This window comes from Barbatula barbatula (genome assembly GCF_947034865.1).
Source record: "Barbatula barbatula genome assembly, chromosome: 16".
NCBI lineage: Eukaryota > Metazoa > Chordata > Actinopteri > Cypriniformes > Nemacheilidae > Barbatula > Barbatula barbatula.
The window spans coordinates 951,493-968,650 of NC_136779.1; the positions used below are offsets into that span (position 1 = coordinate 951,493).

At 39.8% G+C, this 17,158-nt stretch overlaps 2 protein-coding genes across 2 annotated transcripts; one reads left to right on the forward strand and one right to left on the reverse strand.

Annotated features, from left to right (window-relative positions):
• Window positions 1-545: 545 nt before the first annotated feature.
• On the forward strand, window positions 546-6,331 carry LOC306905861 (proton channel OTOP3-like; the record flags this gene model as incomplete). Its single annotated transcript, XM_079476804.1, has 7 exons — window positions 546-906; window positions 1,616-1,752; window positions 1,985-2,043; window positions 2,147-2,268; window positions 4,357-5,099; window positions 5,400-5,564; window positions 6,039-6,331. The coding sequence occupies 7 exons, from the start codon at window positions 546-548 to the stop codon at window positions 6,207-6,209; spliced, it is 1,758 nt and encodes a 585-aa protein (XP_079332930.1). The 3' UTR covers window positions 6,210-6,331.
• On the reverse strand, window positions 6,213-16,208 carry hid1b (HID1 domain containing b). The gene is made up of 19 exons (XM_079476691.1): window positions 16,032-16,208; window positions 15,012-15,161; window positions 14,492-14,662; window positions 13,909-14,022; window positions 13,637-13,743; window positions 13,116-13,229; window positions 12,774-13,032; window positions 12,578-12,634; window positions 12,330-12,470; window positions 11,130-11,220; window positions 10,460-10,611; window positions 10,296-10,374; window positions 10,052-10,216; window positions 9,745-9,975; window positions 9,489-9,631; window positions 9,276-9,350; window positions 9,007-9,098; window positions 8,644-8,802; window positions 6,213-7,116 (listed from the first exon to the last, which is right to left on the reverse strand). Exons 1-19 carry the CDS (start codon window positions 16,095-16,097, stop codon window positions 7,053-7,055), a joined length of 2,430 nt encoding a protein of 809 aa, XP_079332817.1. The 5' UTR covers window positions 16,098-16,208; the 3' UTR covers window positions 6,213-7,052.
• Between the last annotated feature and the right edge of the window lie 950 nt (window positions 16,209-17,158).

Here is a 17,158-nt window from a genome sequence, read left to right on the forward strand (position 1 = left end):
CAAATAGTATTTACACGTGAAAGTTTTAGAAATGTTTAGAAAAAAGTTCGGATCTATATATGTCGGACCGATCCTGAAGTTATGCTTTTCGTAGGTGAAATAGAGACACTATTTCTGAATTTCACATCTTTCATCATGCTTCTGGTCAAGGGTCGCCTATAAAATCAGTCAAAAGTGCATCAGCAGAAATGTGCCTGTATCAGTGACAGGTGCCATCTAGGTTTCACGTGATATCTACACTAATAAATATACAGCTCTAAACTGGAGCATTATTACTTTACAATGGCAAGCCGGACACTTTCAAGCACATGTTGGTACAGCTTAACGGAGACTTTTCATTGGCATGATGGATATACAAAACTGTGTATTGTATCCCGTCAATGACACCTGCATGTATTCATAATGTAGAGGGCGTGGCCTGAAACCAGAATACACAACACAATATAAAGTCTTTGTGTCCTCATAGTGTAGGTCAAAACAGTTCACACACACACGCACACACACTCTGCTCTGCAAATGTGAGAGTGGATCACACGCTGGCAGGTATGTTAGGAAACTCAGAAATAGAATTATCTTCTGTGGATCATAAATCAGATTTGGACCGTAATGAGAATCCCGAGCTGTCATCTGTGGAAAAGGATGATGGTTTTGAGCCTGTTGTGCTGTGGGTTCCCAGTGGACGGGGTCTCATCTCTGGACTGCTGGGACTCAATATAGTGCTCTTCGGTGGCTCTCTGGTGACAGGAGATGCTTTCCAGCCTGTGAGATTTATGGAGCCTGCGGTGTTTGTGTTGGTACTGATGGTACTGAGCTTGATGTGGATGATCTGGTACCTGCTGTGGGCTCGCAAACAGCCGGATGTCAGCCCCCACACAGACCATCATGCAGGAGGCCCTACTGTCACAGGTAGCTATCAAACATCATAAATGGTCATGGAAATGGGAATTATTGAAATTATTTCTGGGTGTAATAAATCATGAAAATTGCTATTCTATGTGTTTTTTTCTTAATAATTTGTAAATCATTAAGAGATTCATCTTAAAGAGGAAAATTACAGGATTAATAAATCAACCGTTGTGGGAACTGTGATGTTTGTCTTAAATCAGGTGCACGGCTTTATCCGACACACCCATGTAAATCTCTAATAATGTGCTGCAGATCTGATGTATTTATGATCCAAACTGTGTGCTGTTGCCGAGCCTCCAGGAAAAGGTTGAGATATAAAGCTATAAACGTATTGTTATATTTTAAAGAAGGAGATTTCAATATTACTTATTATACGTTCATCACAAAAGCTTTGGCGAGTAGTGGCCAATAATACTGTCCTACTTAAGAGAACTTAAGTCTTTGCCCTTTATTCAAATATATTGTTTAATATGTATTGTAAAATGTGTTTATTACATGTTTCTGAGAAGAAGCTTTTACAGCGTCAAGAGCAGGAGAATCTGATGTGGTCAAAACAGATTTGTGTTTTTCTATGCTTTTTTGTAAATTAAAATAAAACCCATATACTGTAAATATTCCAGGAAACGTTGATACCTTTTTGAATTAATTTACTTTAATTGTTGTACAGTAATGTGTCCAACAGTGTTTATTGTGTGTGTTTGTGTATTAGGGGTCCTGATCTTGTTTGCGTGTTGCAGTCTGTTATTGTGTGTATTCATGATGGGTTACAACATTGTCTTGAGTTCGTGCCTCTCGACCGGTATACTTTTGTTACCCTTCTTTGAGACACCGTTCCTGTTCATGCAGGTGAGTAATGTTATACCCAACAAACCAATCTAAACAGAGCCAAACCCTGTGACCAGAATCTAACCGCACCCTCACACATCCAGACCATAAGAATTACATCTGTGTGTAATGTTGTCAACTGGCTTTGTAGTGGTGCTTGTGTTTGTCTTTGATAAATGCGTATGAATGTGTGTGTGTTTTGTAAGGTGACCTGTTGATACGACTGAATCTGTACTGATCTCCATTCTTACAGACCTATTTACTGTGGGCTCATTCTAAAGACTGTATTCACAAACACACCATTCTCACCAGGTACATACATCTGTCCTGCAGTCTGTGTACATAGCATACCTTCATATTTGTATAAGATTAAATGAGTTTTTTAATGTTAATGACATGTTTGTAATGCATTTAGATGTGGGCTGATGTTGATTTTAAGCACAGATGTGTTGCTCTGGTTAAGAGCAGTCACAGAGGACACCATTCATATGGAGATCGAGATGGAGAACCAGATGGCAGCTGAAACCAATAATACAGGTAAAAGGATACCTAGAATTTTGAAATCATGTGCAGGCGGCAGATCCTTTTCCTATCTAGCGCCTAAACTTAGGAACAGTCTTCCCTGCGCTGTCCGGGAGGCAGACACACTCTGTCAGTTTAAATCTAGACTAAAGACGCATATTTTAATCTTGCATACACTACACTATCATAATATAAATACTCCGAAGGTTTAGGCTGCACTAGTTAGATCAACCGGAACCAGGGGCCTCATTTATAAAACTTTGCGTCAGAAGTGGCGTAAGGATGAAACATAGGACGTGCGTACGCACATAAATATTCGGATTTATAAAACCGTACGCAGTTTTCCCTTAATAAATCACAATCAATTCTAAATGTTGCGCAGCTTTTGCGACTTCATGTCACGCCCATAGTTGCCCATAAATATTGCGTGAAACGCCCACAAGTTAATATTCATCGATTGCGAAATTATGCCAAACACAGAGAGGAAATCAAAAAAACGTAACGTCACTCAATGTGAAGTAGATGTTATCGTTGGCGAGATGGAAAGAGGAGAAAAATGTTGTTTGGAGGGCACAGTGTGGGCATTACTAATGCCAAAAAGGCAAAAGGTTTCAGATGCCGTAAATGCTGTAGCCTCACAACCTCGGACCGTGGCCGAAATAAAAAAGAAATGGTCGGACATCAAAGTCGAGGCAAAAAGTGTTTTGCGCTCCATCGCCACGTGTCTGCCTGCCACGGGTGGGTGAAATGGGAAATAGTTCAGTGCAAATATAATTTGTTGCAGCTTTCTGAATGGTTGAGACATACGTAATTTTATCAAAAATAAAACAAACTAAAGGCATATGCAATACCATGATTCCGTACCTGATGAAGACATTTTTTACATACATCTATGAAAACAACTTTCCCCAGTGGACGATTAATACATCTATATGTCTGTCTGTCTGTCTGTCTGTCTATCTTTTTATCTGTCTATCTAATTGCATCTATATCTGCTCCGCCAGACGGACATTGACGAGAATATCAGTTTTGTACATTATTTCGTTCTGTTTACCATATTATTTATGAGGATGAATTGCATAACATGCCAAGATTATTGCAGAACATATTTCACCTTTCTTTTTTCAAATATGTGTTAATTGCATTTCTGTTGTAATTTTCGTTTGATGTTGTTTGTTTTACACTGCAGATCGATCAAACGGGTGTTCGTGTAGGCTGTTAACTGTTAAACTTGCTTTGTGAAGTCTTCGTGTTATGTATGAGAGGCAGTATTGCCATTTCTTTTACACAACGGTCTGCAGTTTCACACACTCTCACGTGTTTCTTCCATCTGTCGACGGTGTCGCCATTTCTCATTTCACCCGTTTTTGTGCGTACGCCTGGGTCAGAGCTTGCGTGAAGGACCGCACATTTTCCCGTCAAGTTAGCTTTTTATAAATACCAATTATTGCGTAGAGAGCGGCGTACGCCTTCTTTTGTGCGTACGCAACGTTTATAAATGAGGCCCCTGGAACTTCCAAAAACAAGTGATGTATTTGTTGCATCAAAGAGTGCAGAACATCACTCTACTCTCAGCCAGTCTTGTCTCATTGTTCCAAGGTTACCAGAGCAGGCAGGATGCAGTTCATGCCCAGATCTGACAAAAGCTGAGATGATAGAGCTGGACAAAGAAGAACGCAGCAACTCGACACGTCTTCACTACAAAATATTAGCTGCTATTAGATTGTTAATGATAATCTTAAATCAATATTTTTTTATTTTGCCTTGTTGTGCAAGCACTGTCGAGCTTGTACAGAGGCTGCAGCTTTTGCCAGATTTTGCCTGAGTGTGTGTGTGTGTGTGTGTGTCTGTATGTGTGCACGTTTGTATGTGTGTGTGGGTGTGTCTGAATCTGTGTCTGTCTTCTGTGTTTTCACCTTTTTAGTTTTGACTTGTATGTTTTGCCTTGTACAGCTGCTTTGTAACAATGAAAATGATAAAAAGCGCTATATAAATAAAGTTAACTTGACAAACAGAGATAGAAAGATAGACAGATGGAAAGACAGGTTAATAAAAATGTACTAGGACATATCAAATTGATCAGATCTATACACACTGTTTCAGATGGGGATAATGACACTATGTGCGTTTGTGCCGCTCAGCCCACGTGTGTAGTTCTGAGGAAAGGTTATGAAGTCTTGTACCCGTTCCACATGGAGTTCTGTCTTCTGGCTGGCTGTATGCTCTACGTGATGTGGAAGAACGTGAGCCGTCACATTGCAGGTGCACAGAAGGTTACCAACATCACGCTGAACGTGATGCCGCGTGGTGGCATTCTTCTGGGACCCGTGCTAGGTTTACTGGTGCTGATGACGGGCAGCACTGTGTTTGTGCTCTACCAGATGTGGGTCAACCAACAGGCCCGACGTAACACCGCCTTCCTGCTGTTTTACTGTTTCCACCTGGGTTTGATTCCCATCATGGTGCTGAGCTCTTCATCAGGTGCAATAATACACAGAATTCAGATGACGGCTGACGGGCACAGCGATGACGTAAAACACAACCTCACATACACGAAAAATCCCACCCGCAATCTGGATGTGGTGCTGCTTCTGGGCGCAGCAATGGGGCAGCTTTGTCTCTCGTATCTATCGCTAGTGGCCGGGCTGTCCCTGGGGTCCAACGGCATTATGGGAAAGCTGGACCTGTCGTTCTCCATCCTCAGTCTGCTGGAGCTCCTGGTGCAGAATGTGTTTATCATCCAGGGACTGCAAGTACACGGTCACGCACACGCCAAGAGACTGGAGATTATCTCCAACCGCAAGAAAACGGACAGAGGACAGAGAGAAAAAAACATTGTATATAAGGTTTGTTTTACTCACAATAAACCATAACATATCTGGTCATTTATATCATGTATGCTAGCTTTTCAAATGGATAGTTCACCCAAAAATTATATTTCTTTCATCCTTAGTCAATGGAGTTCAGTGTTGTTTGTTTGTCAACATTCTACAAAATATTTGATCGTGTTCTGAAGTAAGAAACTCATAGGTTCGAAATGAAAGGAGGGTGAATAAATGATGATATTTTTGGGTGCACTGTCACTTTAACATTACTCTTTACATTAGATTTAACATTAAAAGCATGATTTATGTTCATAAGGACAGCAGGGAGAGAGGGTCCCGGATCCAATAGGAAGTGATGTAATCTTTAGGGAAGGAAATGACTCTCCGGCCACACCAACTGGCCAACAGAAGGATATTGATCATTATGGCTGGAGCAGGAGGATTATTAAAGAGATCTGTACGTTCCTCATTCTCTCCAACATCATGGTAAGAAATAAAAGATAAACATTAAAACATGCTGCATTAGACAGAATTTAAATATTCAAATCGCATACAGGTTTATTATCATTGCTCCAAAATTTGTACACATGCGATGTTTTGAAAATTTACATATCTATTACTAACTATACAAACTAAAGATTTGTCAAGTCTGCAATCAAAAGTCAATATTATTAAAGATCTCAATATTATGAACTCAAACATTTCCCATCAAATTTACTCAAATCCAGATTATTTGACCTCTACAATCCACATTAATTTACACCTCCAGATTCTTCATGTGTTTATTTTAGCAGAAACATCTGACACCACGTTGATACTTATTACTAAATTTAAATCTGTGACTATATTTACAGAAATTGGTGTCTTGTGCACAACACATGTCTAATCAATGCATCAGTTGATATGAAGAACGTGATCGGGTCCGACTCTGAACGGTGTTGTTTTTATGTGTTTGTGCAGCTCTGGGTCATTCCAGCCTTTGGTGCTCACCCCCAGTTTGAGGTTGGAGTTGGAAAACAGTTCTTTGGGTTTATGGCCTGGTTTGTGCTGATGAATCTGAGTCAGCCGCTTATCGTGTTTTACCGCATGCATTCTGTGGGGGTCCTGATGGAGATCTTAATTTCTGCGTAGATTCTGACAAAACCTACTAGTCACATGAACAGACATCACGTTACTTTTCCGTGTCTTATCTGATTTGGTCAGCAAACATCATTTAAAAATAAAATAGAGTTTGTAGTTTTGAGGTGAAACTAGTCATGTTTGCTAATCCTTGTAACTTGTTTCAATAATTTACTGTTCAAACTTTGTGATATTCCTTGCATTTTATTATATTTACAACAACAGTCATATTCTGAATCAGTATCTTTGTCTTGTTCTATATAAATATCCAAACATTCTGCTGTATGTTGAATTCTAGTAAAGCGTTTGTTCTTAAATAACCCAAACATCTAACCGAATGGAAGATTTTATTCTCTTCTGCCATCACACATCATTTCTTTAAGGGCGTTTAGATATTTTACTGGAAAATAAGACAAAAGTTCTGATTAGAAATGCTGGTAGACTGAAGAATGAATTTCAGGATAGAGGAAAGTGTGTAACAGGGAATAATAAACTGTACTAGCAGCATTCATAATAGATTTCTTGTTTTATGAATCAAGTGTTTGTGATGTGATTTTATGTACAGAGTTAATTTACACCCATACACACGGATTTATTATGGTAAAATAAGATAAACAAACAATATAAACATAAACAGATAACAATATATGTGATCAGTAACTTGATGACAGTGTTGTTTGTGTATTCTCATGGCCAAAAACAAACAGGACATTACTAAAACAAACTAAAACAAACCAATTTTTTATCTTAATTAAATGTTTAAGATGAAAAGAGATTGTTTTCTTCATGATTGTGAATTCATGGGGGTGTTCTGACTGGAGGAATGAAGAGAGTTTTACGTAATTCTTCAAGTCTTCAAACTGTCTGGATCTCGAAGAGTTTGACATCAGTGTCGTACCAAACAGGAGGATCCACGTTACTGAAACAATACGAAAACAGAATCTTAAGAATTTCCTTTTAAAGATGCAGACATTTGTTTCTACGAGTGTCACATTAAAACCTATATCACATTCAATAAACAGGCTTGGAAACTTTCTGAAGTCAATGGGAGTGATCAAATAAGTCTTTCTTATTGGCCTGTAGAGGGAGACAGAGCACGGTGCATTGTAGACTAAATATGATGGCTGTAGTCCAGGGGTGTCAAACTCATTTTAGGGTAAGGGCCGGATGGAGAGAATAGTGACAATGTGCGGCCCGAATCACCTTTTTTAAACCATATTGCACCAAATTACAAATGAATTAGCAAAAACACTAGAAAGACATACTGTTCTGTAAAAGGTGCATTTAATAAATCCTCAGAACGGTTCAATAACACTCTTATTCCTCTTTGAAAAAACTATTTTGTTTAGGTAAAGGCAATCAAGACCCTTTCCTTTCAATATGAATATTTTTTGTCAGATACTTTTTAAACTAGTAATGACAAAAATGCAACAGACTCTATTTGTGTACAGACGGTCACATTAAATATGAACCATACAAGTTATACAATATAATTCACTAATAGGAAAAACTGCCTTAACATATTTAACAGCTAGTACAGTAGTACAACTTTACTTTGGATATGAACATTAAATATATACTAGAAATTCCCTTTAACAACAAAAGATCTAGATCGCATCTGCATTATGATTTTAATTCCTGACATCTCTTTTCTTCAACCACATCAATCTCATGATGTCATTTAGCTGTCTGTTTGTGAGTCGAGAGCGCAGGTTCGACTTGTTAATGTTCATTACCGATTCTTGACGAATTCTCCCTCTGAAAACGGATTTGATCCCGCTGCGATTTCGTTGGCAATCAAATAGCTTTACAGCTTCATCAGTCCCTGTTCTTTTTGTGAACATTGATTGCTTTTTTTCCGAGGCTAAAATTAAATGATTGACTTTTCGAAGCTGTCCAGTGTATTTATCATATTTCTCTGCGTGTATCTCATAGTGCCGTTTAATATTTTACTCGTTTTGCACAGCCACGGCTTGTGAGCAGATTAAACATACCGGCCTACCGTCGAACTCACAGAAGAAATACGTCTCCTTCCATTTCTCCTGAAACATCCGCCGCTCCAGATCAGTTTTCTTTATTTGGACATTTTAAAATCACTAGTCCTTGCCGCACAACTTAGCCGACTTTATGTTTTTGAAATGTAGGCGGCGCTTTAGAATGCGCATGCTTGTTAGGGGTTCTGGCAGAAGCCCAATTAAATGATCAATGATAAAATAAAAATGTAATAAAACAAAACATAATATGGCAGCGAAAACCTGACTGTATTTATAAACTTTATTTAATAAAAAGTTTAAATAATAATAAACTTTTATTTCATATTTGTATTATTTTTCAAATCTTCCCTCGGGCCGTATTGGACGCCTTATCGGGCCGGATGTTTGACACCCCTGCTGTAGTCCTAACATTAGAAACATAAAGAATCGTATTTAAACCAAATGTCTCTTACCGCAAGTAAACGACGCCCCACAAGTATGTGCGGAACCACAGAGCCGTGCCCTCGTTGGCCTGGTACCTGCGGATGAGGATGGGATGAGGAACTGGCAACAAGCCCACCAGAGTTCCATGCTGTAGAAACTTCAGGATCTCCGACTCATCCGTCAGACCTCTGGAGAAACAAACAAAAACACACCTCCATCACAACAGACACGCCTCATCGCCCCAAGCATGTCCCCGTGACTCAATCTGAACCTGGTGTGTAAATATTGACTTGTTTAACAGTCAGGCTTCTCACTGTTAAACACTGAATTGTGATGTTCATGTCAGATATTGTGCATTTGTGCAAATGCGTGTGTGTGTGTTAACGTCTCACTTGTCTATGCAGATTTTCTCCACCTGCGGGACCAGCACCTGGAGAAGCCTCATGATAGTCTGAAGAGGTAGTTTACTCTTCCAGGAGAGGACCTGAAAGAGAGCAGGCCGACTGATGACCACACTGGATGAGATTAGCACCACATGCTGCATTTGTGTTTAAGGTCTTTTTTATTTGTGTGAACGATTGAATAAAAAATAATCAAAAATCAACTTTGTCTTTCTAATGAAAAGTTTCGTATGATTCGCTGAACAAGACGTTTTACAAACCCAATCTGGAGTTGGACCCCAGTCTGCGGTACATAACACACCACTGTGCTTTCCATCACAATCTCCGTTTATGGACTTCACAGTTCCAAATGAAATAACGGAAACAAAATAATATTACAGCATGTTTTGGCAATGAAAGGAATGATTTTATAAAGTTTTACAGATGACAGGGGTTAAATGTTAGGGGTCAGAGGTCATCTGGCAGGGCTGTACCTTGTCATCTCCCCCTGAGGTAGATTCGGGGACTCCTGTTTGAGAGCTGTGATCTGATTGGCTGTGAGCAGAGTCACCGTGCTGTCGTAACGGGGTACTTCCGTCCTCAGACACCTGTGACTTCTCTGTTAGTTTATCAATGCCTGCGATCCACAACAATCTGCAAAATCAGTCAACGCACCAATCCTAGCATCCCTGAATATTCCTCTTTATACAGTTGTACAACTCCGTGTGTGTATGAGACGCAGCGAGTTACCCGGTGTTGCCTTAAGACTGGCATTCAGCGTGCCTGTTTGTACCAGCGTGGTTTTAAACACTCCTTCGCTGGGCGACGTGTTGTTGTTAGACTCCATGAACACAGCGTTACTGTTGTTCCTGATTCTCCTCTGCAGAGCTTTCTGGATGGAGATGACGTCTGCAGGGAGGTTTGCTAGCTGGTGGAAGAGGCTGCGCTTGCGGATGATGCCGTAGACTAGATTATAGTTTCCTGATGGATAGAGAGAGAGCGATCCACACGAATCCAGGTGCAAATTACAATCCTTACAAATACAAATCGCTCTTACCATCAAACTGATACTGGATGATGTTGTTGAAAACTTCCAGTAGAAAGAAAACCAGGTGATGGTTGAGCGGCGAGGAGAACAGAAACCAGCCGCTGGAGAAGAACTCCAGCAGGTGCAGCAGTTTGTTAGCGGCTACCATTGACAGACTCTTTAGATACGGAGACACTGAAAAACAGCAGATATTTCTTGTTCACGCTTTCGAACGGTGTATGAATCTTTATTTATTCTGTAGTGGAAATCTCACCGTTGACTATGACGGTGAGCAGACAGTCATAGAGCGGCTGCAGTCGCTGGTGTCCGCTGGTGATTATCTTATGGAAAACCTGACGTTTGGAAAAACAGTGATTTTCTTCTCTTACCCACATGTGAAGATGTACTGCATGTACAGTATGCGTAACTGCATCTCACCACTATCAGCAGATCCGCATGAGTCCCGGCAAACACGCTGATGTCCATCGGCACGCGCACGCTGTACGGCTTATTGAGACGCACGCCGAAATTCCTCTCGCCGCTAAACAGCAGCAGGATGAACACGCCGATGTGCACCAGACCAACACTTGCTGAAAACACAGACCGTCATTCACACGCGAATGAGCAGCTTTCAATACAAAAGCTTGTTACATAAAGGAATCATGAGGATCAATTTTATACTTATTAACACAACAATAGCACAACAAAACAGTCTTAGTTTATGATAACAACATATAAACACAATATAATTCAGAGGGGTTGGCACAAAGCACAAGAGAAGTCATTGAGTCCCTACTTTTAAAGGCCTTAATTTTCTCTAAATTGATTGATCAACTTTTAATACTTTTTAAGACCCCGTACACTGTTGAAAAATACAGCATATGTTGGGTTAGGTATGTTTTGGTGCTGGTTTAAATTGGTCACGTGCTGGTTTAAGCTGGTGAAGAACCAGCAGATAACCAGCTTAAAGCAGCACTTGATCAGCAAACCAGAATCAAAACATACCTAACCCAACATATGCTGTTTTTTTCAACAGACCTGTTGCATCTAAAAAGAAGGTTCAAATACGAGTGATTTTGTAATTGTGATTTATGGTTTAGAAACTCACACTGATTGGCTCGGGCATCGTTTAGATAAAACAGAATTGGCACCAGGATCTCCAGCACGTCGCTGCTCTTCAACACATAAAACAAAAACTTCTGAAACACAGAGATGAAAAACATCAACTTCTCAACTGTACAGGTGTATACATACAGGTACTGAAGGAGCAGATTAGCCAAAATCTAGCGTTCACAAATACGGTTCACTCTGCTGTCTCATGACTAAACATTAGAGGGACAAATCATGTGTTTACTGACAATTCTATTTTTTATTTGTTTGCTTTTCAAATACAAATCATACAAACAAACTGATGTAGATAAATGTGTAGAACATTTTAAACCTGATATAAAATAAATAAACAGAAATATCTACAGTATAAGTGAGTGTGTGCATATTTTTGTATGTGAGGGTGAGTGATAGGGAGGCTAAGAGATGAAGTGTTTTTGTATGCAAATCCCAGAAGTGAGTTAGCATTTTAGGACTTCCGGTTCCATCGCCCCCAAATCTATAGGTTTCTTGAATGGGTTTTTGGTAAATCGCCCGAAATTAAGTCTGTGATTGACAAATCCTCGTAATATTTTCACATTTTATTCTATGACAAAACACACCAGTTTCAACCGGATTTTTGTAAAGCCTTGTTGTGTTCTATAAATAAACGGCAGTAGCCAACAAGTTTCTAAAAGTGACTACTTCCTTTGGCGGCGACGTTAGACATCATCGCGCATATAAAGCTCACAAATAATGCAAAATGGGCACAAATCTCTTAAAACGTAGATGCGGATTTATTCCCGGTGTAATTACTGACCAGTGAACACATTTTTAATAAAGTTTGAAAGAGTTGGTGACGTTGATATCGAGCGACCTTAAATTTAGTCTGTTTATAGCATCGTTTTTTTACTGCTGATTCTATTTCTGATTCAAAAGTAACAAATATTGTGTTAATCTGTAAAGATTATCTCGATAGACAAAACGTGTAAACATCATCAACCTTTGTTGTTCACAGAGCTTATTTTTTGCGATCTTCCGAAAGTCTATGGGAAAAATGCACAGGCTTTCGGTCGAGGGAACCATCGTGGCGCTCTCTTCCTGGTTGGCTTACAAAAATACATCATCTCTGATCCTCTCCATTGTGTCTGTTGAACACTGTGAGAGCGGGATTGTGTGTATGTAAGAAATAGTTTGATTGATTGCGAGTGTGTTTGTGTACCTTGTTGAGGTCACAGAGTTTCCAGAAAAGCACCAGCAGCTCCTGATGAAACTGAATCTTCTTGCAGGAGTGAGGCAGGTACGTCTGCAGCAGCGGGTTATTCAGCAGTCGACTGATCCCTCGCAGGATCAAATGAAAGTCCTACAGAGTGAAAGAATAAAGAAGGGACAGTTGTACACAACTGTGCTTGAGTTTTTGTGAGATATAAGATGATGTGTGGAGTGTGTGTATAAAAGGGTCTGTCTCACCTCCTCTCGATGAATCCGGGACAGGTAGTTCACAAACAAATTCTCGGCCTGTGTAGCCTGAGACAAACACGCACACAAAAACTAAATTTGAGAGTGACTGACCTGAACTCAGACAGTATTCTATAGGTAGCATTTTCAGCGGTAAACATATAAAAGATTTTTAATACGATGACACGGGTATGTGTGGTGTCTTCACCTGGCCTCCCTCAGCAGGCGTCTTCATGTCCGTGTCAGATAAGGTGCTGTCGGGATCTGTGCCCGGGTTGGAGCTGATGTTTGTGTTACTGGTGTCAATGATGTCTTGCTCTAATGAGACGATTAAGACCTGCAGCGCCAGCTCTGCTAGCGCCCCCCGCGGGTCAGAGAACATCAGGTGATTGTAGGGGAGGCCGTATCCAACGGGGTCATACGCACACACCACGTTAAGAAGAGAGGTGAAGAGCGGCAGAGCATGTCTTAAAGAGAAGATATTTTGAATCAAGTTTTTTGAGGGTTTGCAAGCATGCAGACACTAATAAAAGTGTGTGTGTGTGGTTACCTGTTTTCTCCAGAGCAAAAGAACGACACCCAAGGATTGATTGTGTGTTTGTCAGATGGAGACTGGTACATGTCTTCTGAGAAACATGTTAACAAAAGCTTCAATAACTCTGTCCTGAGAGAAAAGAGAGAGAGAGAACAATATCGATGGAAGAAGAGCAGCACTCTGATTTGCATACTCCAGCTATGCACTGATACAGCATTTCACTGTCGATAATAAAGTGCATTCTGGTAAATGTCTAGTATGACAGTCCACCGGTATGAAATAAAGTCTTCATCGGACTACATACTCTGAAGACTGTTGAGTGAGTCGAAAAATAACACTGGCAAATATATTAAATATTTGCTTGATGCACAGTATTAGCATAAAAGCACTGATCGATGCTAACAAAAAAAATAAACGAAAAACATTTGGACACCTCTGACTTACTACATTCAAAGATCATAGATGAAAGTATACAAATTAGAAAGTAGTGCCGGTGATATTTGAGATGTGTGAAGGGGTGGAGCTTTGCCTCTGACCTGTTGGAGTCGTGGGTTGGGTTAAGGGGCGGAGCCTGAGCAAATCCAACTCCTGCTTCCCAAATAAACTCACAGCTGTCTATAGACTGAACATCACCAGCCGTGTCCTGAACCAAGAAACACAACGCATATCCTTTTCATAACCGAAAAGATGTAACGGTGAAAGATTATGCAAAATTGACCTTGTGACAGAGGTGAGGTATAGAAAGGGTGATCTTTTCTACTGGAAATCATCTAGTCACACTGTATGTGTGAGAGAGAGAGAGAGTTACCGCACTGGTCCTGTGGTTACTCTCCACAGTAAAATCCGGGCAGAACAGCAGATCAGCTGTAGCTGTGAGGAGAGACTCCGCCAACGGTCGTGTGGATTCATCATCACTTTCATCCTTTGCCCACCAAACACAAAAAACACAATTTCATTAAGGATCCAAAAGTGATTTCCTTATGATGCCAAAACCTACATACATTTTTTTCACATCCACACACACAAATAATGTTATCAATAAATTCATTGAGAGACCATCATCTGTGTTGTGTCTCTGTGTATAACTCAGGTTATTTAATACACCTTCCTTCTTCAAGACAAACACAATCAGACTAGTGTTCAGCGCCGGTAACAAGAGACCGCAAAAATGCACTTCAGGAAAAGATCCACTCTTTCACTTATACAACTGATGTTGTTAACAAAAGTTCACACTGTGCGTCTTAAAACCTGCTTGTGCAACTTGATTCTGAGCGTGTTTGAAAGCAAAAACATTGCAGTCGGAGAATGTGAACAACTTTAACTTAACTATAGCCTTCATATGTAGTTTCTTAACATGTAGGGATTCATTAAGTTTTGAGTGAACTTCTCACCCCAGATTTGCCCGCCTTGGGTACAGTAGACCAGAAGAATCCGTGCCAGTCCGGATCTTCAAAGATGTACGGCAGAATCCGGGTCAGCAGACGAGTGCAGCTGAGCACAGTCTGTCTGTCTCTCTCGCACACACAGCCGGAGTCTGCGTTCAACACCAGTCTCTCCACCGCCTGCCGAATACACCACACATACAATTACAAATAGATAAAAGCACATTAAGACATCCAATCTAATCTTGGCTGAAATTAAATGTATATTTAGATTGAGAGAATTTAATAATATCAGTGTAATTTAATGGTTCACGTTTTTGTAGCAACCAGCCAAACAAACATTCTAGGTTCACGCAACATTTTCTGTTTTGGTAGGTTCTAAGCTTGGTTTACTGAAAATCATTGCTATTTGAAGTATTTAAAATATCTGTATTTTACAACAAGCTTATTTGGTCACTGGGAATAAAAAACAGCTGGTTTTGTTCTGCTATTAAAAAAATGAAGAGATGCTATAGGGGAGATACTGTACTTTATAGCAGAGGGTTGCCAGATTGGAGGGAGACTCCTCTCTCACAGCACGGATCTCAGCAGCAGGAATCAACGCAAAAATATCCTGCGCTGTCAAATCCACGTCGGTCCAGAACTGATCCCAGAACACATCATCACAGGCCTCGACCGGCTATAAGACACAAGACTCAACCCTAGCGATCTTTCGATTTCGGGATTCAATATTTTTTGTTGCATTATATTAGTGTCTCATACCAGGTTTAGGATGCCTGACACACCTATTGACATTATTGGATTTAGCCAATTTATGATCATGTTTTACTAGTGAGGACTTCCTTCCTTGAGGAGATGTTTTTATATTTAGTTTCACAACATTAGTAGGCAACTTTATGTCCTAACAAGTAAAGTTAACACGTGTTTCCCCCATCAGATCCTTTAACATTAGACATTCCTGACATTGATTTCCTGGTTGGTGTATTCATGAACACATGATTTTGTACATTATATTTAATTTCTAACATGAGCTGTCGTGTCAAAATAAAAGGAGTTTCACATTTATTGAGATTTAAAATTTCAATTACTTACAGTCATATTTTCAAATGGCAAATCTAAATATAGACTAATCCCCTTTAAATCAGCATCACTTAGGTTTTGTTTGAAGATCAACTTTGGTTTACTAATTTAAAAACCAAAGTAAGCCCAGATTTACCACAATAACCATAGTTTCACCGTGATATCTGTACTAAAACCATGTTCATAAAATATCCATCAGAGAAAAACACGGTAACTTCAGCTATACCAGAACCATGTAAATAAAGAAACACAATCTTACTCTCTATCGGAGTTCTTTGCAAATGTTTGTAGGATGTGACAAGTTTAAGATGAAAGAAACTTCAAACAAGTTTGTCAAGTTCTCAGGTAAATGTTAATAATTAGTGATACTGTGTAGCGTCGGTCCTCCATCTGTTACACTTCACTGCGCTGTTTCAACATCTCTACTTAACAACATTCTTATCTATAAACACGAGTTCAGATTCCTCACCTGTGTTTTGGTTGTAAGCTGTATGACCGCTTTTCTGAAGAGAAGTTTAGAGTCGGAGTTGCCCATCTCAGCAGCTGTCCGGCTGCAGGTGACTGCGACGCCAAATTACCGATCCTACTACGGCTAGGGGTCGCCTGATGAATATTCATTACGCTGTGCTGACGTCGACTCATGCGTTCGTACGTATCCTAATGAATACCCATGAACCACGCCTTTACGATAGTGGGATTCGTTGATTCGCCAGACGACTGGCGCCTGCTATTCTTTCAACCAATCGGATTGGTCGATAGGTCAAGCGTCCCGTTACGTAATGAATATGTATGAAGTCAAGGATTGGTGAAAATCGTCAGCAGGATATAAAGCAGGTGACTTCCGGGTGTGTTAAGTACATATTTGCTGGCTGATTACTCCTGAAGGCGGAGGAGCTTAAAGCCTGTTGTGAGATTAATGTGGCCTGGAGTGAATACAATGGACTGTTTCCTTAAAATAACACAAAGTACCGCCATCTATAACCTGTACTTGTGTGAATCTTTCAGCTGTAGGTAAACTGGGGTTATAAATATAGGAACACCTCATTGCAAGTGCGAGGCGGTCTGATGCACTTCTGAAAAACAATGATGAAAGTGCAGATTGTGTACAATAAAATAAACTGAAATCTGCTGCATTGTGAGAAGTAGTATGTATGTGGCGTTAGTTAAAATGATTGATTTTATTTTGCATGCGCAATATATATATATATATATATTTCAAAATGACACCAAACTAATTTACTATGGTATTTTACAACAAGGTCACATTTACATTTTTTTGGCAGACGCTTTTTCCAAAGTGAGTGACTTACATTGCATTATCCTATACATTTTACATAGGTATCTGCAATCCCCTGGGATATTTTCATAGTCCATGCCCACTGTATAACATTTTTATAGTCCATGCCCATTGTATAGTATTTTCATAGTCCATGCCCATTGTATAGTATTTTCATAGTCCATGCCCACTGTATAGTATTTTCATAGTCCATGCCCGCTGTATAACATTTTTATAGTCCATGCCCATTGTATAGTATTTTCATAGTCCATGCCCGCTGTATAACATTTTTATAGTCCATGCCCACTGTATAGTATTTT

What these genes read in the sequence shown, in the direction of transcription:
- hid1b (XM_079476691.1), bottom strand. Translation starts at nt 16,097, where the DNA reads ATGGGCAACTCCGACTCTAAACTTCTCTTCAGAAAAGCGGTCATACAG. An exon ending in CCAAGGCGGGCAAATCTGGG is followed by an intron (nt 14,023 to 14,491) that starts GTGAGAAGTTCA and finishes TGGTGGGCAAAG; the next exon opens with GATGAAAGTGATGATGAATC. An exon ending in CCTCAGGGGGAGATGACAAG is followed by an intron (nt 9,351 to 9,488) that starts GTACAGCCCTGC and finishes GGAACTGTGAAG; the next exon opens with TCCATAAACGGAGATTGTGA.